The 23,238-nt window shown below is 37.6% G+C and overlaps 1 protein-coding gene and 1 long non-coding RNA gene across 3 annotated transcripts in view; both read right to left on the reverse strand.

Annotated features, from left to right (window-relative positions):
* The window catches only part of LOC127417968 (uncharacterized), an 11,387-nt gene extending 557 nt beyond the window's left edge, over positions 1-10,830 (reverse strand). The window contains exons 1-5 of one of the 2 annotated variants that reach the window (XR_007893348.1): positions 10,333-10,830; positions 2,860-2,939; positions 2,677-2,748; positions 2,397-2,456; positions 1-36 (exon numbers count right to left, since the gene is read on the reverse strand). The exon at positions 1-36 is cut by the window's left edge and continues 557 nt beyond it. This is a non-coding gene — a long non-coding RNA (uncharacterized LOC127417968). Of the gene's footprint in view, positions 37-2,396; positions 2,457-2,676; positions 2,749-2,859; positions 2,971-10,332 lie in introns of both variants that reach the window. The other variant, XR_007893347.1, reaches the window with a different exon arrangement.
* A 569-nt stretch (positions 10,831-11,399) lies between these two features.
* Positions 11,400-23,238, reverse strand: part of LOC127417953 (regulator of G-protein signaling 14-like) — a 28,522-nt gene continuing 16,683 nt past the window's right edge. Inside the window, exons 9-14 of the mRNA XM_051658245.1 lie at positions 21,792-22,007; positions 20,924-20,997; positions 20,306-20,432; positions 20,108-20,189; positions 19,450-19,524; positions 11,400-13,848 (exon numbers count right to left, since the gene is read on the reverse strand). Coding sequence (XP_051514205.1) covers positions 13,685-13,848; positions 19,450-19,524; positions 20,108-20,189; positions 20,306-20,432; positions 20,924-20,997; positions 21,792-22,007 — 738 coding nt within the window. The 3' untranslated portion in view covers positions 11,400-13,684. The remainder of the gene's footprint in view (positions 13,849-19,449; positions 19,525-20,107; positions 20,190-20,305; positions 20,433-20,923; positions 20,998-21,791; positions 22,008-23,238) is intronic.

Genomic DNA, 23,238 nt, shown 5'->3' on the forward strand with positions numbered 1-23,238 from the left:
GGATGATGCTGGAGTCACATTTTCCTCTGGTCCCTCCTAATACAAACAAACACAGAGAAATACAAATAAACTCGATTTGATTCGATTCTGATTTCGATTCGATTTTATTCATTTGGGTGCATTCCAGCTATAATGTCCATTTTGCTTACATCTGAAGGAAATAAATTTTTCTCAGTTCATGCTGTTAATTATACAGGGGACCTTCTTACTACGTACATTACGAAAATATGAATTATATTTTATAATTTGTTTTTCATCACTTTGGTCTCATTTTAGATTTTTTATGTTTATTGCTTACATGCTTAATTTTATACCATTTACAAGTATTAAAATTGATTTGTAGAACATGTAGTAAAACGGCACTGTCTCTTTAAGAAAACCAGCAGTTCAGCAAGCATCTCACAGAAGAGTTTTGACAGAGCGCATGATTGGAATTAAATGTTTCTCTTTTGACTGTAAAGAACAGAGAGGATATTAAAAGAGACATTATTCAATAACAAATGGATTGCGTATATCTCGTCTTTGGACCCACATTTCACAAAACGAGTCAAACCAAACTTTTACAATCAACATGCAGGGAAAGGATCTCTGTGCTGAACTTCTTTGCCACTATAGTACGCAATCACTGGTCAGTGAAATATGAAAAGTTTCAGCCGGTGGCTAATTACAGATATTTGTAGTCACATAGCACCAGATTTGGTTGCATATGTGAGTGATTTAATCGCATTGTAGAAATCTGCACATAGAGTAAAAGATCAGTGTTGGCATTTAAGAATCTATGAAAACCTGATTTCTTCTTTTTTTGTGTATATCTCATACTAAATTATTTCAAACGAAATCTAACATAAAACAAAGGCAATCTGAGTAAACACAAAATACAGTTTTTAAATGATAATGCTATTTATTGAAGCAAAAAGTTATCCACTACCAACTGGGCCTGTGTGAAAAAGTATTTGTCCCAAATCTACTAAATCCCCAAATCTATGAAACTGCATTCATAATGGGGTTCAGCTGGACTAGACACACCCAGACCTGATTACTGCCAGCCCTGTTCAATCAAATCAACACCTAAATAGAACTTTTTCAGCAGCATGAAGTTGGCTAAAAGGTCTCAACCAGTAGCACACTATGCCAAGGTCGAAAGAAATTCCAGAAATGATGAGGAAAAGGGTGATTCAAATACATCAGTCTGGGAAGGGTTATAAAGCTATTTCAAAGACTCTGGGACTCCAAAGAACCACAATGAGAGCCATTATATCCAAATGGAGAACACTTGGCACAGTAGTGAACCTTCCCAGAAGTGGCCGATCTTCCGAAAGTCCTCCAAGAGCACAGCGACGACTCATCCAGGAAGTCACAAAATAGCCAAGGACAACATCCAAGGAACTGCAGGCCTCTCTCGCATCAATAAAAGTCACTGTTCATGACTCCACCATCAGAAAGACACTGGGCAAAAATTCCATCCATGGAAGAGTGGTGAGGTGAAAACAACTGCTAACACAGAAGAACATTAAGGCTCGTCTGAATTTTGCCAAAACACACCTTGATGATCCTCAAAGCTTTTGGGAGAATATTCTGTGGACTGATGAGTAGAAAGTGGAACTGTTTGGAAGACAGGGGCCACAAAAAGAACATCATACCTATGGTCAAGCATGGTGGTGGTAGTGTGATGGTGTTGGGATGCTTTGCTGCTTCAGGGCGACTTGCAATAATTGAGGCAAACATGAATTCTGCTCACTACCATAAAATCCTAAAGGAGAACGTCCGGTCATCAGTCCGTGAGTTGAAGCTCAAGCACAACTGGATTATGCAGGAAGACAATGATCCAAAGCATAGGAGTAAGTCCACCTCTGAATGGCCCAAAAGAAGCTAAATTAAAGTTTTGGAGTGGCCTAGTCAATGTCTTGAGTTGAACCTGATTGAGATGCTGTGGCAGGACCGTAAACGGGCAGTTCATGCTCGAAAACCCTCCAGTGTGGCTGAACTAAAGCAGTTCTGCAAAGAAGAATGGGCCAAAATTCCACCACAGCGTTGTGAAAGACTGATCTCCGGTTATCGGAAGCGTTTGGTTGCAGTTGTTGCTGCTAAAGGTGGCACAATCAGCTATTAAGTTTAAGGGGGCAGTTAGTTTTTCACATGGGTGATATAGGTGTTGGATAACTTTTTTGCTTCAATAAAAAAAATATATATATTTAAAAACTGTATTTTGTGTTTACTCAGGTTGCCTTTGTTTTATGTATCTTGTTGGAAGATCTAAAACAATTTAGTATGAAAAATACACAAAAATAGAAGAAATCAGGAAGAGGGCAAATACTTTTTCACTGCACTGTATATCGAGATCATTCAAATGAAGATCGCAATACAATGTCAAATTGATATTACCCAGCTCTACTCACCTTCACATTCTCCAGGAGGTCAGAGCCACCAGGCAATGATTTCTGGGGTATGTGGAAGGCCTGAGACAGTAAAGAGAAAAGGACACTCAAATAAGACAAAATGATGAACGCAAGTGTGCAAACACACACGCATCCTTGGCCAACACAGAACAAGCACGCAGTCCAGTACTTAAGGGGGCGATAAACTGGATTCATGTTAAACCGCATGTGTTTTTATTCAGGTAGCTAGCTATAATGACATTCATTTGTTTGATGTTGATGGGAAGATGTTGTTGTTCACCTTTTTGACTTGCTGGACTTCCTCTGTGGACTTGGACCTGTTTTTCACGGGCTGCCTCTGAGGGGAGGTGGACTGGAAAGAGAGACCACACACATGCGAAAAGCACCAGGAAAGAAACCACAGTAAAATGACTACATCAGCAAATATCTCATTTTCTGTCAGCTCAGCGGGTTTGATACTTACCTTCTGATCCATAATGTAATGCTTTGATCAGACAAGTGTGTAGACCAGAGCGCAAAAACAGATGGTGTCTCAAACAGAATCTGTTGTACATACAAGAAACTGCCTGTTAAACTGAGAAGAGATTGGAGCAGTTATCATGGACATCAATTAGAGCCTGAGTCTAAGCCTGCACTCTCTTAGTCTACCACTACAGGTCACTACAGCACACCGTTGAGTGTTAACAATAAAGAAACTCATGTATGGGAATGGGAATGTGCAATACAAGCTTTATTGACAGCAGTTGTGGCATAATGTAACCAAAGGGCAGTGGTAGCTCAGCGGTTAAGGCTCTGGGTTACTGATCAGAAGGTCGGGGGTTCAAGCCCCAGCACCGCCAAGATGCCACTGTTGGGCCCTTGAGCAAGGCCCTTAACCCTATCTGCTCCAGGGGTGCCGTATCATGGCTGACCCTGCACTCTGACCCCAGCCTAGCTGGGATATGTGAAAAAGAAGAATTTCACCGTATATGTGCAAAATGTATAATGTGTGATAAATAAAGAAAAATTATTAAATTATTAAAAAATTATAATTATTAAATTATTAATTATGTTGATTTCCACAGAAAACACTTTAGACTCATCCCTCTGTTTTTCAGTTTGGCACTTAAAATGGAAATAAACAGCACAATGCACTTGAAGGTCTGAAAGGCAATGTAAAGCTCATATTTTTTGGTTAAAGCACATAATTATTATTTTTTTAAATGTGTTATTTGATCTGTAAAGTTGTGTGAATCGTCATTGTTTCGGTAGGACTATTGTTCTAGGAGGAAAACGATCTGCACAGGCTTTACATGAAAGTTGTTGAAATCGATATACTGTGTCTTACTCACTATTTTTTACTTGCTGACAAAGAAGCTTTTTGTTAGCTCAATTGCAACAAAATATGCATTATCTATCTATTTTATCATTCTTTGTGCTGCCACGTATAATGATGGGAATGATTTGTTGCACAGTTGCCATATAAACCAACTTAAAGATGCACTCTGTAATTTTTTCCTCATTTAAAAAGTTTTACTTTAAGGAAAATAATTGTAATTTTTTTTAAATATGTATAAAATCATGAGCACTCAGATGAGATGAAAACTCCAGTCAAATCAGTAACCTTATAAAAGCTGTTTAATTCTACATCGAGAGGGTCCACTCATGGGGACTGCCATGTTAGGATCACATGACCAGCTGAATATTTATTACTGAGTAACTCAGTAACTGCTATGTTATTGGCTTCTTTCACTTATGGAATAAATAAAAGGAATAGTTCACCCAGAAATGAAAATTCATAATTTACTCACCCCTATGCCATCCCAGATGTGTGTGACTTTCTTTCTTCAGCAGAACATAAATGAAGATTTTTAGAAGAATATCTCAGCTCTGAAGGTCCTTACAATGCAAGTAAATAGGTGCACAAATTTTGAAGCTCCAAAAATCACACAAATCAGCATAAAAGTAATCCATGAGACTCCAGTGGTTAAATCCATGTCTTGGAAGTGATATTAAAGGTGTGGGTGAGAAACAGATCAATATTTAAATCAATATTTACTATAAATGATCTTCCCTGCTCAGTCAGTCTCCACTTTCACTTTCACTTTCACATTCTTCTTCTTGTGTTTTTGGTGATTCACATCCTTCATGTTTATGCCCCCTACTGGGCAGGGAGTATAATTTCTAGCAAAAATTGATTTAAATATTGATCTCACCTACACCTATCACTTCAGAAGACATGGATTTAACCACTGGAGTCATATGGATTACTTTTATGCTACCTTTATGTGATTTTTTGGAGTGTCAAAATTTTGGCACATATTCACTTGCATTGTATGGACCTACAGAGCTGAAATATTCTTAATCTTACATTTGTGTTCTACAGAAGAAAGAAAGTCACACACATCTGGGATGGCATGAGGGTGAGTAAATGATGAGAGAATTTTCATTTTTGGGTGAACTATCACTTTAAAGCACATAAAAGCACATAAAGGCAGCATAAAAGTAATCCATACGACATTGGTGGTTTAATACATGTCTTCTGAAGTGATGAGATAGGTATGGGTGAGAAACAGATCAATATTTAAGTCCTTTTTTACTATAAATTCTCCTCCCTGTCCTGTAGGTGGTGATATTTACGAAGAATGCAAATCGCCAAAAACAAAAGAATGTGAAAGTGAAAGTGAAAGTGAAGATTGATAGTGATAAAAGACGTAAATAGTGTTCTGTTTCTCACCCACACCTATCATATAGCTTCTTAAGACATGGATTACTTTTGTGCTGCCTTTATGTGCCTTTAGGACTTCAAAGTTTTGGTCACCATTCACTTGCATTTTATGGACCTACAAAGCTGAGATATTCTTCTAAAAGTCTTCATTTGTGTTCTGCAGAATAAAGAAAGTCCTACACATCTGGGATGGCATGAGGCTGAGTAAATGATGACAGAATTTTCATTTTTGGGTGAACTTAACAGTACAAAAATACATACAAACTAAACAGTGCAGTCAAAATCAACAAGTAAACTGAATTATTAGCAATATCAATTGATTCTTTAATCAACAAACCCACAACTCAAAGTCAGGGCTCAAATCTAAAATGCGACTTCTGAGCTACAAGGAACATTTTCAGCAAATTACGACATATTTTGGTCTGTTCTGCCAAATGTCTTTTGTGTTTCACAGAAGAAGAAAAAAATAACATGGGTCCTGACCTGAGCAACATGAGGATAAATAAATGACAAAATGTTAATTTGGAGCAAACCATCCTTTAAACACCTACTGCCATGTATCGATTAGAAACTTGTGTGTTTGTGTGTGTGATAAGTTAAAAAGCGAAAGAGAATGAAGAGCGTGTAAGAGTTTAAACTTTCGAGATGTACTAGTGTCACTGTATGAATCACTCTGTGGCCTGGATGGAGGAAAACACACTTCTCATCGATTCATCCACACCAGTGCGTCAACAACACTAAAGGTGGCATATCTGAGCCAAACGCCTGAGCGGTGCATCAGCCCTTGCTGAGGAGAACCCACATTACAGAAAGAGACGGGCAGATATCTGAAGAGATCACAAGCAATGACTTGCATTCTTATGTTCAAAGTTATATGGATTGTGCAGAATTACAATTCTGTTTCATAATGGAAAATACATACATATACACCTGCTAACGGTTATGGATAGCTTCATTCATCACTATAAAACTGTCTTTTAGAAAAAGGAAGAGAGGTGGCAGAAAATGAGGTTTAAAACCTGTATAGTGATGTGGACGTGAAAAGGGGGTGAGGTAAGAAGTGACCTCGCTACACTTTGATTAAGTCTGCTTATGCAAAGTTAATCGCCTCGTTCTGTAATTTAATTGTGAGTACTTAATCTGAGAGAAAGAGAGATTTAGAGACTATTGTCACACTCAGTAAGGTCAAGCAACTTAGTTAACATTTAAAAATGTTAATCTCTTTGAAGATGGGGTAAAATACTACTTACACACCCTTAAAAAAAGAGACAATGTAAGTGAATGTTGACAGAGGGTTCGTTCCAATACAACCAGAGGTCCAGATTTTTTTTTTTTCTTTTTTTTACTAGTGAAAGAAAAATATAAATAATCCAAACCATTAAATGCCATGGATTCATCTTTAAAGGGATAGTTCATCCAAAAATGAAAATTCTCTCATCATTTACTCACCCTCATGCCATCCCAGATGTGTGTGACTTTCTTTCTTCTGCAGAACACAAATGAAGATTTTTAGAAGAATATCTCAGCTTTGTAGGTCCATACAATGTAAGTGAATGGTGATCAGACCTTTGTAGCTCCAAAAATCACATAAAGGAAACATAGAAGTAATACATTAAACTCCAGTGGTTAAATCCACATCTTCAGAAGCTTTATAATAGGTGTTGATAAGAAACAGAACAAAATGTAAGTCCTTTTTTTTCCAATAAATCTCAGCTTTCACTTTTACATCTGAAAGTCACACGTGGTGCCTGTTTAGTTTTACTTTCACACATCTGAAAGTTAAAGTTAAAGTGGAGATTTATAGTAAAAAGGACTTAAATATCCATCTGTTTCTCACCCACACCTATCATATCACTTCAGAAGACATGGATTAAACCACTGGAGTCTTATGGATTAATTCTATGTTTCCTTTATGTGATTTTTGGAACTACAAATGTCGGACCATCATTCACTTGCATGGTATGGACCTACAGAGCTGAGACATTCTTCTAAATGAACGGTGTGAGGGTGAGTAAATGATGAGAGAATTTTCATTTTTGGGTGAACCTTCCCTTTAATATTGATTGATTACTATTGAGTAATCCATTATTTTGTAGTAATCCATTATTTGTCAAAAAGACAATTTTTGCCTTATTTTGGAGCAAAACTACAGGAAAAAATGAAAGAAAAATAAAGAAAGTGGGCAGTGTCATTGCTTCATTTTTACACACAGAGAGGTTGGTCTATTACACAGATCAGTTGACTTCAGCACCCCTTGTTGAATTATATGCCAAGTGGTGCGAGTCCAAATTATTATTATTATTTTTTTTTTATTTTATTTTTTTCAAAGTTGGATTGCCTGTAATCCTAGAACCATTACAGATATCTTAATATCCTCTTTTTCAGAACAAATTTGTATTTTTGTGTCTTAATTTGCAAGGCCCCATATATGCTTAAATCCCAAAGATATGGGGCACCCAATGTGGTTCCATTAAAATATTATTCAATTTTACCAATTTTCAATGGTCGTAAACCACATGTGGGTCACATGTAGCTAGTTTTTTCTTGTCCAACAAAACAAAGGTCTGAAGTACAAATAATGTAGAAATGTACCTTTATTTATTCACATAAAACCAATAATGTGAAAATCTCAAAATTCGATAGTTAAACAATTGTCAGGTGTATTTTGTTGATTCATGTCTTTTATTTTGAAATTCTAGTTCCTGTTTCATGTCATGTGTTCCTGTTTCCCTAGTCATGTGATTTCTGTTTTCCCTCCATGTTCATGTGTCATGTTTTCATTGGTTTATTGTTTAATTAGCTTGTTATGAGTTCTGTTTGTTCATTGGTTTATGTTCTCCCATGTCTTGTATTTAAGCCCTCATGTTTTCATTGTCTAGTGGTCAAGTATTGTATGTGATGGTATGTGTTTGGTAAGCCGTAGTCAAGCCGTAGTCAAGCCGTAGTCAAGCCGTAGTCAAGCCGTAGTCAAGCCGTAGTCAAGCCGTAGTCAAGCCGTAGTCAAGCCGTAGTCAAGCCGTAGTCAAGCCGTAGTCAAGCCGTAGTCCATGTTTTGGTTCACGTTTGTTAATAAACTGCATTTGGGTTCTTCATCTTCACGTCATCTTCACGTCATCTTCATCCATTGTCAGCAGCCAACAATGTTACAACAGTATTCTATTTATTATGAATAAAGCGTCACATGTGGCTCTTCAGTAAGTGGGAGGCATTTGGGACCATCCCAATTTGATTATATTTTTTTTACATTTTTGGACACACCATTGGCATATATCACAACAAGGGGTGCTGAAGTGCACTGATTTTAGAGATAAACATGCATATCTGAGTGGAAATACAATGACGCTTTTTTTTCACCTGTTATTTTGCTCCATTATCAAAGGTGAACATTTTAATGAATTACTCAGAAAATACTGATCCATGACATTTAATATTTTGGCTTTTACCATCCTTTACATTTATCTTTCTTCAGAAATCGTATTAACAAAATCAAACATTTCATGTGGGAATTTTTATAAAATTGGTTGATTTGACATGGAATAACCCTGAGGCTAAAATTCCACCTAACATCTTTTGTCATATGGGTTTAGAACAACATTAGGGTGAGTATATAATGACAGCATTTTTCTTTATTTGTTTGGTGAAATATTCCTTTGTAAGGCATTATGCTGAAAAAGCTTAAACATGTCATAAAAATGTCATAATCCTTACAAAAAAAATTGATATAATTATAAAATAATACCACGTCAATAATAACATTTTAAATCGTCAAATTGTTATTAGTCTTAAATTGCCCCTGTCTCAACTTTTTTGGAGGGTGTTGCAATCATCTGATTTAAAATGTCTTTACATTTATTTTGTATTTTTATTTTTTTTAACTATGAAATTCACAAGGTAAAACATCATATAATGTGTAGTTGTAGTGCTTTCAATATAACAAAGGGCGAATATAATTTACAAATCACTCCTTTTAGTTTTTATTAGAATTTTTCATACTGTCCCAACTTTTTTGGAATTGGGGTTGTACATGAATATGGCAATCAAATAGTACCATGGTATTACCATCACTGAACCACCACAGTTCTTTTTTTTTGTAAAGTATCTTAACTGCGACATCAGACACAAATGAGAGGAAGAATACATTTTAAGCCACCATGAAATACAAATTAAGGCTAATATCAGTGCCCGTGATGTCAATCATATTCTCAAGCTGTGAAGATATTTTTGCCTCAAATGGTGAGTCAGACCTGTTGTTCATATTTAATTATACACAACACTTTCAGTTCTTAGAAATAAATTAAAATGGAAAGCATTTGTCTGGAAGGACAGAAATAGAATTGTTCCTATCCACAGACATTGTCAGAGGTAAAACATACTGTACTTCCTCTTTACCTCTCATGAATGTATTTGCATTGTCACATATGAAGACAAAAGAATCTGAACACAATTCCAGTCCAAGTGTTACCTACAAGTAAAGCTCACTCAAAAATGAAATTTCGGATATCATTTACTTACCCTCATGTCATTCCAAGCTGGTATGTGCAACACTGAAGGAAGAATAGCAGAATGCTGATGCTGCTCTTTTTCATACAATGAAAGTGAATGGTGACCAGGAGCGTTCAAGCTCCAAAAATGACAAAAAGCACCATAAAACCACCATAAAAGAAGTACATATGATTCGTTCACTACATTCAAAGCCTTAAACCATGCATAAGCATTATACGAGAAAAAAGATGTGTTATGCCCAGCCATTGGTCACCATTCACATTTATTGTATGGAAAAGAGCATCATCAACATTCTGTCTAACATCTCCTTTCACAGTTTTAAAAAAGAAAAAACATACAGGTTTGGAACAACATGAGGGTGAGTAACACTATTTTCCTTTTGAAGAGCAAACTATCCCTTTAACTGAATTACTCAGATCAGGGTGTAGTTTGGTCTATTCACCCTTCAATGATTCTGAGACAGCGGTTGCATACAAATACACAAGTCATAGATGATGTATGACACACACACATACACACACACACACACACACATGCTGATGTTCAATATAGACAGACGCAGTTGCAATATATGCTAAATGTAGCTTTACGGCATACAGTAGCTTTAAAGCATTCATTAAACAACACACAAAAATCCTTATTCAAATATGCAAACACACAGACATAGAGTGAAACAGACTAATAATGCAGAGATCATATAAAAGTGTACAGAATAAGGATGCTTACCCTCTTTCTGCCTGTCAGAAAAGGAGAGCTGTGAGCGATTCCTCGTTTCACAAAGCACAGTCTCTCCATCCCTCCCTTTCTCTCTTTCACACAAAACACGCACGCACACTCACAGCCCATTCATAATTTCACAGACAAGCGCACACACCCTATCACAAGCCCTTTTGACATTTAATGTCAAATTAAATGCATAAAATGTCAATTATTGTCTATTAATGTATTTCAACATGTTACATTTTGTATTTCAGATACAGTATCTGGAAATGTAATGTATCACATTAATCACATTACAGATTTCTGAAATTAACATTGCCACTGGTGAATACCAAGTTACAGATATCAAAAACAATCATTTCTACTAGTTGTAATTCAATTGTTGATAACAGGAATGGACATTAATGTAATTATTGAGTAAAAATGATCATTTTTACAAGTAAGAAGTGCCCGATAGCAACAATTATAATTTTATAAAAGCACTTACATTAATTCTTCTAATAAAACTCATGCATTATTTAAGCTGTAAAGTTGTTTAAATAGTCATTTTTAGCCTTTTTTGGGTTTGTTGACATAATCATATATAACAATAACCATTGTTACAGCACGGCTCATGATAGATAGACCATAATATAGTGACAGGAGAGTTCAAACTCAGAAATACATTTTACTGAATGCGTTTAGGGTTTACATTAAGGAGTGAGTGTGGAGCTCCATATAGGTGTGCGTGTGTATGATCATGCCTGATTGAAAAATGCATGTAAAGAGAGAGAGAGAGAGAGAGAAAGAGAGCGAGAGGGGGAAAATCATCTCTTTTTATGCTCACACCTTTTGAAGTGTAGGCAATAAGGCAATTCTATACCCCTCCCATCAGGGTCGCTTTCCTGTTAAAAAATACAGTTTAGAATTTGTTGTGGGGCCCCCTGGACCTTTGGGCCCCACCTTTCACCCCACTAGCTACATCCCTGCCTCCCATCATTCCCAACAGCACCCAGCCTGCAGGAGCACAGGGGGTCGTAACACCATGAAATGAAAAGACAAGAAGCTCATGCTGAAATGAAATACAAGAGACATTTAGTGATTTATTTAGTGATTTAATGATTAATTACATAATTTTATAGTTTAACAATTTCATTATGCATTTAATTAATTATTTAATTTTTTGTAATTTGGCCCTGCATATTTCACTTCGTTCACTAGTAGTCATTCCTGATGTAGAATTACCATTTTAACTAGTGCAAATTGAATCATAAACATCTATAATTAACATCTTGAACTTGGAATAAACACACACTGACCCAGACACACACACTCATTCACAGCTATAATGCAATTCTGTAAACAGTTTAAGAAGTGCTGCATGGAGTAAGTCAACTGTGAGAAAATACACTGACTAATAAGGATGGCAGTGCACATTACTAGAATGTTCTCTAGACCTGACATTAGATATTTAATAAATGTCTAATGAAGGGAACAGTGATAGCAATGCTTTCAACAAGGTTGCCCTGACTAACCATTTTTACACACACTCAAAGCTGAAGCAATCAGAGAGGAAATATCATTCACCATTAAGAGGAGAAAAAAACATTTAAAGGGATGGTTCACCAAAAAAAAAAAAACTAGCATCATTTACTCACCCTTATGTTCCAAACCTGTTTGACTTTAATCGTGGAATTGTTTTTTTTTTTTTTTTAAACTGTTCATGCTGCTCATTTCCATGCAATGAAAGCATACAGTGACCATGGGGTGTCAAACTTCAAAAATGACAAAAAGCACTATAAATGTAGTCCACATGACTGATGTACTAATGCTCCTGAAGCCATACGATAATTTTTTTTTTCTCCCAATTTGGAATGCCCAATTCCCAATGTGCTTTTAAGTCCTTGTGGTCATGTAGTGATTCGCATGCAGTCTGGGTGGCGGAGGATGAATCTCAGTTGCCTCGGCGTCTGAGACTGTCAACCTGCACATCTTATCACGTGGCTTGTTGAGTGCGTTGCCACGGAGACATAGCATGTGTGGAGGCTTCACGTCATCCACCGCGGCAACCACGCTCAACCACACACCCCACCGAGAATGCCCCACATTATAGTGACCATGAGGAGGTTACCCCATGTGACTCTACCCTCCCTAGCAACTGGGCCAATTTGGTTGCTTAGGAGACCTGGCTAGAGTCACTCAGCACGCCCTGGGATTCGAACTAGTGAGCTAGTGAACTCCAGGGGTGGTAGCCAGCATATTTTACCACTGAGCTACCCAGGCCCCCCTCATATGATATGTTTGTGTCAGGAATAGACCAAAATGTAAGTAATTATTTGCTGAAAATCCCACCACTGTAGTTCTCAAAACTCATTTGTGCTTGTGCATGTTCAAATATGGTGTGCCACGACATGTTGCGTCAGGTTTGATGTTAATGATACCAAACAGCATTGGTTCTGACATGTATTGTGAAAGAATGTGACGTGTCAAGTTTAAATACACGAATGCTCGAATGACATTTGAGAGTTACAGTGGAAGGCAGGATTTTTCAGTGAATAACAACTTTAATTTTGGTCTGTTCCTTTGCATGAACCTATCATATGGCTTCTAAAGACTTGAAATATAAAGCACAAGTCATAAGGACTATTTTTATGATCCTTTTTTTGTTATCCTTTTTGGAGCTTGGCAGTCCCTTCAAAAAGAACAAAAAAACATTCCCTTTTGTGTTCCATAGAAGCAAGCAAGCTATATGGGTTTGAAACAACATGAGGGTGAGTAAATGATGAGAATTTTCATTTTTGAGTGAACTAGTACTTCCTTTGATAACTAAACATGATCTTGCTGATTCATTTCATATCAGAATGTTTAACCACACAAAGTGCAAGACAGTTTCATGCACCACACAGCAATTCTCCACGGCAACTCACATGAATCCTTTTTAATCAGAAACTAACTCAAAGTGAACAAAGTACATACTCAATATAAAGTCAAAATATGTTCCCATACCAAATATGTTGAAGAGCACATTTGATATTGTACACAATACAATCTGATATGAAAATAAATACAACATGTTTTTTTGCAGGTAATCGCTGTTTTTTTTTTTATTATTATTTTTTTATTCTCTTTAGTTTTGAATTTTTGGACAAGTGCTTATTCTAAGAACCAGCATTTAGAGTGTCTGTGTATGTTGTAATATACAAAATATACACAGATGTCCCTTTAACCACAGATTAAGAACATATAATCTCATCACGCACGCACACAAACACATACGGAGTGCAGTAATCTAATCAGAGTTTCACACCTCTAGCTTGACATCTGTTTATACGAGTCTTTAGTGCTCGGTTTCAGTTCACACCGAACAGGGTCTCAGGAGTCAAAAGGCACAATGTTCTCCCTGTGAGGGGTCACAGGACGTCTGCTCTCCGTAACTGGCTGGCAGCTGCAGGAACTTCGGCAGTGCGAGCTGCTCTTTGGTAAGTAACCCGCGCTGGTCATCGGCTCGACTGCACTGAGCGCGATTCAGCATCTCTACAAGACCTGAGAGACAAGAGACCATAAAAGTAGTATGTGAAACAGTATGCATCAGGAAATAAATCCCTACAGGGTGAAACAATACATGTCAGGGTGTATTTTGCGATAATGACTGACTGACTTTCCATGATCATGCTTGTTACAAAGCTACTTAACAAATGAATAAATAAACAGATGTGAAATATTGATTTGAGTTTAATTCTATTTATTGTGTGAAAAGAAAGAGCCTGCAGAGTGATACGAGAGACATGAAACTAGCACCACTAGACACAAATTTTGACACTTCCCCCAAGACCATTCTTACAGCCACTCCCCAAATAAAATGGTGGTGTAGTGGACTAAAGCACTGAACTGATAAGCGGAAGGTTGTTGATTTGATCCCCACAGCCACCACCATTGTGTCCTTGAGCAAGGCACTTAACTCCAGGTTGCTCCAGGGGGATTGTCCCTATAATCAGGGCACTGTAAGTTGCTTTGGATAAAAGTGTCTGCCAAATGCATAAATGTAAATATATCAAAACTGTTTAAGTTATTGTATCCAGCACTGCTCCAGCTCCACATCCTAAGTTCTTGAAAAGCAACATTTAAGGAAAATAGGGACATGGAGAATGAAAAAGAGCAGAGCAAGCATAGACACATTACTCCTGCTCAATTGGAGAGTGCGACAAAGTGTCCGCCAACAAATTATCCGCACCCCGAATATGACGAATCTGTAAGTTATACGGCTGCAAAAATAAAGTAGCCGTATATGATTGGGGTTCTGTAACGTGTGCAAAAAGGTGAGGGGGTTGTGATCTAAATAGACCACCACTGGAAACAACCCTCCACCCACATACACTTCAAAATTCTGTAATGCCCAGTTAAGAGCTAAAGCCTCTTTTTGCAACAATGCAACAGCAGCCATAGTGCACTCACCACACACCAGCTATTGGTGGAGAGAGTAGAGTTATAGAGCCAGTGAGTGGATGGGGATTATTAGGAAGTCATGAATGAGAAGGGCCAATGGGGGGAATTTAGCCAGAATGCCAGGTCACACTCCTACTGTTTATGAGAAGTGCTCTAGGATTTTTAATGACCACAGAGAGTCAGGACCTCAGTTCAACATCTCATCCAAAGGACAGTGCCTTTTTACAGTATAGTGTCCTAGTCACTATACTGGGGCATTAGGACCCACACAGACCACAGGGTGAGCACCCCCTGCAGGCCTCCCTAATACCTCTTCCAACAGCCACCTTAGTTTACCCCAGGAGGTCTCCCATCCAGGTACTGACCAGGCTCAACCCTGCTTAGCTTCAATGGGCAACCAGTCTTGAGCTACAGGGTGATATGGCTGCTGGTGCATGCCAGAAGAAGTCTGCAGTGAATACCAATGCACATAATCAAATTCACTGGAGGGTCTGAATTATTCAATCCATCTTTTAAGAAAGGATAATGGCCCTCAGACTTTATGTCCAAAAACTAAATCATTTGGACTAAAACCGGTACTCTCTTAAGTAACCTCCCAAGCAGACATGGAAGACCCTCCTCCCAATCTTTATCAAGTTCAACACAATATTAGGCAAGGCAAGGCAAGTTTATTGATATAGCACATTTCAAACACAATGGCAATTCAAAGTGCTTTAAATATAAATGATAAAGAAAATACAAGATAAAATAAATTTTTAAACCAATTAAGAACAAGAAATGAGAATAAAAAGTAATAAAATGTATTTAAAAAATAAGTAAAAATTATTAAAATGAATAAAAAATAAAAGGAATACAGAAATAAAATGATGCAGTGCAACCAGTAAATGCAGCACAGTGCTCAGTCAGTACTGTATATGCACAGCTAAACAGAAGTGTTTTCAGTCTGGATTTGAATGTGGCTACTGTTGGGGCACATCTAACCTCTTCTGGAAGCTTGTTCCAGCTGTGGGTGGCATAATAGCTAAATGCTGTCTCACCTTGTGTTGAGTGAGCCCTCTGTATGTCTAACTGACTTGATCCTAATGATCTAAGAGGTCTGTTAGGTTTATATTCAACAAGCATGTCTGAATTTTATTTAGGTCCTAGGCTATTGAGCGATATATAAACGAATAATGGTACATTAAAATCAATTCTAAATGTAACTGGAAGCCAGTATAAAGATCTGAGGACTGGAGTAATATGCTCTGATTTTTCGGTTCAGGTGAGAATCCTGGCAGCGGCATTCTGAATGAGCTGCAGGTGTCTAATGGTATTTTTGGGAAGGCCGGTGAGGAGTCCATTGCAGAAGTCCACCCTACTGGATATGAATGCATGAACAAGTTTCTCTAAGTCTTGACTGGGTACAAAACATCTAATTCTTGCTATATGTTTTAGATGATAGTAGGCTGATTTAGTTATTGCTTTGATGTGACTACTGAAACTAAGGTCTGACTCCAAAATGACACCAAGATTCCTTACTTGATTTTTTGTCTTGAGACCCTTGGAGTCAAAGTATGTGTTCACCTTTGTTGCCAAATACAATGACATCTGTCTTGTCGTTGTTTAACTGAAGGATGTTTTGGCACTTCCAACTGTTAATTCCATCAGTGCACTAGCACAGAGTGTCTATGGGGCTGTAGTCACTCGGTGATAGGGCTAGATAGATCTGGGTGTCGTCTGCATATCTGTGGTAAGCAATTTGGTTCTTTTTCAAAATTTGGCCTAGTGGGAGCATATACAGGTTGAACAGGAGTGGTGCAAGAACTGAGCCTTGGACTCCACACGTCATGGATGTCCACTCAGATTCATAGTTGCCTGTGTTCACATAGTAACCCCTCCCTTCTAGATATGACCTTTTAAAGTTTGATGGCAACGCTCAAGAGCTCCTTGGCTCTGGGCTTGATAAGTGCTACTCTGGTGTTTCAACACCTCCGCAAACATTTTCGATGTAAAATTGGTACCCCAGTCATTCTGAATGACCTTTGGGATGCCAAAGATTAAAATAAATTGTAACAGTGCCTTAACAATCAACTTAGTTGTAATCAGTCTCAGTGAATAAGCAGCAGGATAACGAGTAGTTTGACACATCATCGTTAGAATGAACTTGCAGCCAGATTTTGACGGAGGCAGTGGGCCAAAACAATCAACAATCAAATGTTCGAAAGGGCTGCCCACAACTGGAATTGGATACAGGGGTTCTGGCTTAATGGTCTTATTTGACTTCCTTATCAACTGACAGGTGTGACAGGTCTTCACAAAACTGACAACATCTTTTTTTAAGCGAGGCCAGTGAAAGTGTCGCAACAATCTTTCATAGGTTTTTTAATCCCAGCTACGTCACCATGTACTGTCTTCAGTACCAACCAAGTACAATGATTTGAAATGTTGGTTTGGCTCCTGTACAATTAAGAGATGTTGACCAATTTCGCAGCAGCAAACCGTCCTGCACGAAATAACCAGATTCTGCATTTTGCACTTCATCAATAGGCAGAGCTCTAGTGAACAGCTCAGCCAAATCCGCATCTTCCTGTTGTGCCGAAACGAAGTCACTATGAATTAAAGGAAGAGGAAGGTCAGGCAAACAAAACGCATTCAACTTGGAACTTACAGACTTTGTCTCACCCAATATATCAGACGCATGACTCCTGGTTACTGCACAAGCTGTAAACACGTTGGGAAAGTCTTGAACACATTTGTCAGTTTCAGAAGGAGCAGAGAGCGCAGTTTAAACTATGGGCGGTGGAACATTAGGCCACACTCGACCCCCAGCTAAATTATTTCCCAAAATCAAGTGTACTCCTTCTATGGGCAACGAACGACGCACAGCAATTGTAATCTCTCCCTGCACAAGTTCTGACTTCAATTACATTTTATGCAGCGGAGCGGAAAACGTTTGTAATCCAATTCCTCGAATCAAAACACAACTCACCGTGCTCGATTCTGAAGAAAAAGGCAAAACAGGCTCAAGAATAAATGACTCAGATGCTCCAGTGTCACGGAGTATTTTCACAGATACCAGCTGAGAATTACCACCCAAAGAAACAAACCCATCTGTAATGAAGGGGGCATAATTGTTTTACATGATCTGACCGATCAGATAAAAAACTACACTGCTCCTCAGCAGACACCTCAGGCCTTCAAAGTATTTGAAAAGTGGACAAAATGCAAAAGGTAAAAGACTGTGTGCTTAATGTCAATGAAGAAATTAACTACAATACCATTAAGCATTGCGAATGACGTAATCATATAAAAATAAAAAAAAACTATTGATTTAAAGTTGTCAAATGTACTATATATATATATATATATATATATATATATATATATATATATATATATATATATATATATATATATAAAGTATACTGTGTATAATATATATAAAATACAAGTAGCTTGTGAGTGTTGAGAGTGTCGATTCCATTCACAGTGTGTCATTAAGTGGGCGGTCGCTGCTGGCACGCTTTGTTTGATGCGATTCTCTGATTGGTGGATCTCTCTTTAGGATCATGGGAAGTGTAGTTCTTCAGCAGGAATTCTGCTATTAAAAATTATTTTCTAAAATACATTGAAATAGTTTGTACTGATGGCTTCAGCAGAAGCAGATGCCATTGATTAACAACCCTGGAGCACACGGTAGATCAGTTTTTAAAGGTTTATGAATTAAAATAAAATAATTTAATTTAAAATAAAAAATAAAATAAAATCAATTGCCTATAGGAAAAATCAATGGGATTTTTTATTTTTATTTTTTTTGGAACCAGACTGTTGCACTCTACAAGCAGCAGTAAATGTTTTAAACTGTTGTCACATGACCTCACTACGTTGGCGTACAGTTCTCATTACAGAAGTTTTATTTAGCCTTTTTAATCCAGATTTGTGTAAAAATGTCTTAACTTTTAGCAGTCCAAATTTTTTTACAAATCACTGCTGATTTTGTTTCAAGTTGTTACATTGTTATCTTGCTGGAAATTAAAAGCTGTGGGATACAAGACCCAGTGAACTATGATATGTTGTATACTGCACATTTAGGCAAATAACGTTGATCATCCATGGATTCTGTGCATACAGAGAATGTATATGGTGCAGTGTAAATACAGCAAACTCTTTTTTTAAAAATGCCTAAAATCTAAAAGGTGCCATTCAACAAATAGGGCCCTATTTTAAGAGTGCTAAAGCTAGCGCTATGCTATAAATCATAAGTGCAAAGTCAATGGGCGAAGCCATGAAGTTTTGGTATTTCGTGCAAGCATACGATAAGTGTGGGCACAATTGGGTTTGATGAAATCTTGCGCGCAAAGCGCTAATGGGCTGGATCAAGTTCAATTTAATTCGGAGGTTCTTCTAAAAAGAACTAATTTGTTCCTTGCGTTGGCACGGAAATTGCACTTAGTATAAGCGTGCTCATGAAAATTGGATAAGTAGCGTGCGGTCTATGTGCCTACCGCTGCATTTTGCAGGCTTATGAAAATAGAGCCCATTGTAAACTACTACAAAAATAGGACATTGCGTGGTGACAAGTGATTTGCACTCAAATATGCCTGCTTATTTTGTAGTTCCCAACTCCGTTACAATGAAAGGGTGTGAAATAACTAGATTTATTTTTATAGATTTAATTCCAAAACAGGGAATTAAATCTATATCATGAGGCATCAGCATTACCATCCATCTCTTGGTGTTTTCTGGGTCTGGGACTAGCTCTGGATGCTGGTGAAGCGTCTTGAGTCTCCAAACCAACTGAAACACACACACACACACACACATACACACACACATCAAGACCTCTGATGAGTGAGGAAATGAGATCATTCGATAGAGAGGAGCTGTACATCATGTCAGTTGACACCTCCCCCATAATCCTATTTTTAAGGTGTAATGTGGTGGGCCTCTCCAATCGTCTGAGCTCCATCTGAAAAGCTACAGGGAGAAAAAGAGCTTTAAAACAGACTTTAAGATCCTGTGATGACCCCTGAGGTGGAGATTTTATTCACAGAGACTTTTAAAGTACAACAAGCTAAACACAAACTGACATGGGGAGAAAAAGATGGAGAGAGACAGTGAATGGTCTGCATTACTAAAAACCAGATACATAGATCTGACTCTTGCAGAGAGATGCAAAATATGTGAATTACATATTGACCAGAAAATGTGGCACAAATTATATTTGCATACAAAGCTAATTTCAAGTATGTAAGTATACGCCTTTAGATCAAAAGGTTTGAAAGATCATGACAAACAAATTCAGTCGAGTGTGTCTAAACTGAATTGTACATAGAAAAAAAAATGAAATACTAAATGAATGAAACTGATAAAGACACACCTTTAACTCGATCCAAGCACACTGTTTTGCTGGCCAGACGGAACACATTTGTGCTCATTTTCAGAGGTTCGTTTGAGCCACTCTGGAATGAGAAAATGCAGCAAGAAAAAGTCTCAGCTTTTCATTTTAATTACCAAATGTGTCCAACTTGACCACCACATCAAACATCATTTTGCGAGTTTGACCCTGTTTACACACATGAGTAACCAACACATCCTGAGGCCGCAGTTGATGTTTCTGTAGGACGGCAGAAATCGCATCGCCCAGATTCTTACTCGACTTTGTGACAATTCCTATCGTCCGTCCTGAAAACACAATCTCCAGCCTGCGCACACACACACACATACACATGTTAGTGCAGCTATCATTATGAGGACTCTCCATAGACATAATGATTTTTATACTGTATGAACTATAGATTCTATCCCCTAACCCTAACCCTACCCCTAAACCTAACCCTCACAAAACACTTTCTGCATTTTTACATTTTCAATAAAACATCGTTTAGTATGTTTTTTAAGCGATTTGAATTATGGGGACACCGAAATTTATAGCATAATACCCTTGTAATTACCAGTTTGTATGCTAAAAACATGTCCTCGTAAACCACCCAAACCCGCCCACACACACACACACACACACACACACACACACACACACACACACATACTCTTATTAACATGACTCTAGACTCTTTTGAGTGGGTGTGAACAGATTTCTCAATAAGTCTGGAATAAATGTAAACTTTTTAAAATAGTAAAAATCTCTTTACAAGTTTTAGACTATAGCCTTTGATGAATTGTGTGCGTAACTCACGCAAACGTAATTCTGAGTTCCAAAGTGAGCTGCTGATCTCCAAACATAGAACAGTCGTGATCCAGAGTAAGAGGCTGCAGACAACAAATTACAACATGATATTAATTATTGCAAGTATTAAGTATGAACTATTAAAAAATAACAGTGCCAAGAAACCCCTAGACCAGAGGTACTCAACTTTAGAAAGCCCAGGGGACACAAAACAGCCTCGAATGCCACACTCTTTTATTGTTTTATATATATATATATATATATATATATATATATATATATATATATATATATATATTATGTTTTTTAGATTAATGATGAATTGAAAAAGATTTTCATGCTCATTTGAAACAGAGAGTTCTGTGCAGACATCCTCTAGCATTCACAACCCAAAGTGCCCTCTCTGGCACACTAACACCATTTATTATTAAACTGCAAAAACAGTTCATTCAGAAAATCATCATGATTTTCATGAACCGCCTACATTTACACATCAACACTTAAGTAGGCTAACGAATGATAACAAAAGTAATTTACAGCCCGTTAAAGGGTCAGAGAGAGGGTAGAAAATTATCATGAAAAATGATCAATATGAATAAGAAACCTGACATCATTAGTAGACTTAATGGGGAAAAAATGCAAGAGAAGTTTAGAAAATGGCTCTTTTCATGTTGTGAAAGTTTTGTAAATGTTGGCCAACACAAAAACGATAAAGATCTTACACAAACGAAACTCTCTCAGCTCTGTTATGAAGAGTCACAACACTGGCCACAGATAAGTCATTGGTTAAGCAAAAAAAAAAAAAAAATGTGCAGAGGCTTTCAGATGCATGAGAATCATTGTCATTGTGGTAGGCTGTTGTGTTGAAGAAGCTGACCTTGTCTTTCCCATTAAGGTAGATAACGACGTCTTTCAGAGGGAACCCTCTCTTCTCACACAGGCTGCTGAGCATGTCTCTGAGGGTCAGACCAGGTTTGGCTGGGGCCAGACTGGCGGTACCGTCCGGCAGGTAAACGCAGCAGTATTTATCTGCTGTAGGGGAACCGGAACTCAAAACCTCTGGATCAGAGACGGCAACACTGCAGCGGCCATTCTGAATGAGAAAGACAATCAAGATGAAGATCTAAAACAAGGCACTGCAAGCTAGTCGTGAACAGGGCTGCGCAATTAGGCCAAATTGTCATATTATAATTGTCGATTATTTCCCTTCATATTATAATCGGTATTATTCAATTATTTGAACATACATTAAAAAAGGGCAACTGCATATAAAAATTGTATATTAAATCATTTAAAAGTTATATGAAAATAAATAAAACATTCACCTTGAACCTAAAGTTGAGTTCTATTTCAGGCAGCATTAATTGCATTAACGAAACGCAATGCAAACACAAATTCGATAAGAACACAGTGGAAATTATTAGGCAGCATTAATTGCATTAACACATGGGAATTCATTAGGCTTACACCTAATATGAAAACTGGTGTTTTTTATTCATTTAAGGACAGACTAAGAGAAGTAACAAACTGTTGTAGCTGTTTTATGAAAGCAGAAATTATGTGGGTTGTGTTGAACTTTCTAGAGGTTATGGGGCCGGTGGAGGAAGTTGGAGATGCTAAATGTTTGGATTTGAGGAGTGTGTTTGAAGTGCAATTTGAATTTAGAAATATCTTAGGTTTAAGTTTTTCGATAAAGCAAAAATGATTACCGTTCCTTTGGAAGTGGGGGCACGGGGGTTGACAACGTAATTGGATATTGTGATATTTTTTGTATGAAAATATTGTGAAAATATTTTTTGCACATTGCCCAGACATAAATGCCTTCAACAGCCACTCTGAACACAAGTTTAACACATTTGTCCACATTTAATCCTTGTGCTGTGTTCATTTTGTGCTAACACATTTTGTGTTCCCGGTCAAAAATGACCGGCCCATTAAGACTGTTTATAAATCTTTCATATTGCATATATTATCACAAGATATTGCATTAGATCAGTGGTTCTCAACCTTTTTTTGATGAACGCTCCCCTACTACAGTAGTACAGTTAGTGTTATTATAGTAAATTCAAGGGTAGTGATGTAGAATTCTGTGCTGAATTCAAATGGTTTCCGCTTCTCATGCCATGCTTCTGACTGATTTAAGAGCTCGAGCTTTAAGAGCTTTGCGCTCGTGCTGCTCTGTCCATTGAGCCGTATCCATCTACAGAGCCATACAGGTGCATTAGCCGAGGTTGTGCCTCCACCTGTGTATCTGATGCTGCTAAACCAGATACTTCAGATGTGTCGCTAGACTTCAAAATCAGATGAACAAATGCATACCAACC

The sequence above is a fragment of the Myxocyprinus asiaticus genome, chromosome 27 (assembly GCF_019703515.2).
Source record: "Myxocyprinus asiaticus isolate MX2 ecotype Aquarium Trade chromosome 27, UBuf_Myxa_2, whole genome shotgun sequence".
Taxonomy (NCBI): domain Eukaryota; kingdom Metazoa; phylum Chordata; class Actinopteri; order Cypriniformes; family Catostomidae; genus Myxocyprinus; species Myxocyprinus asiaticus.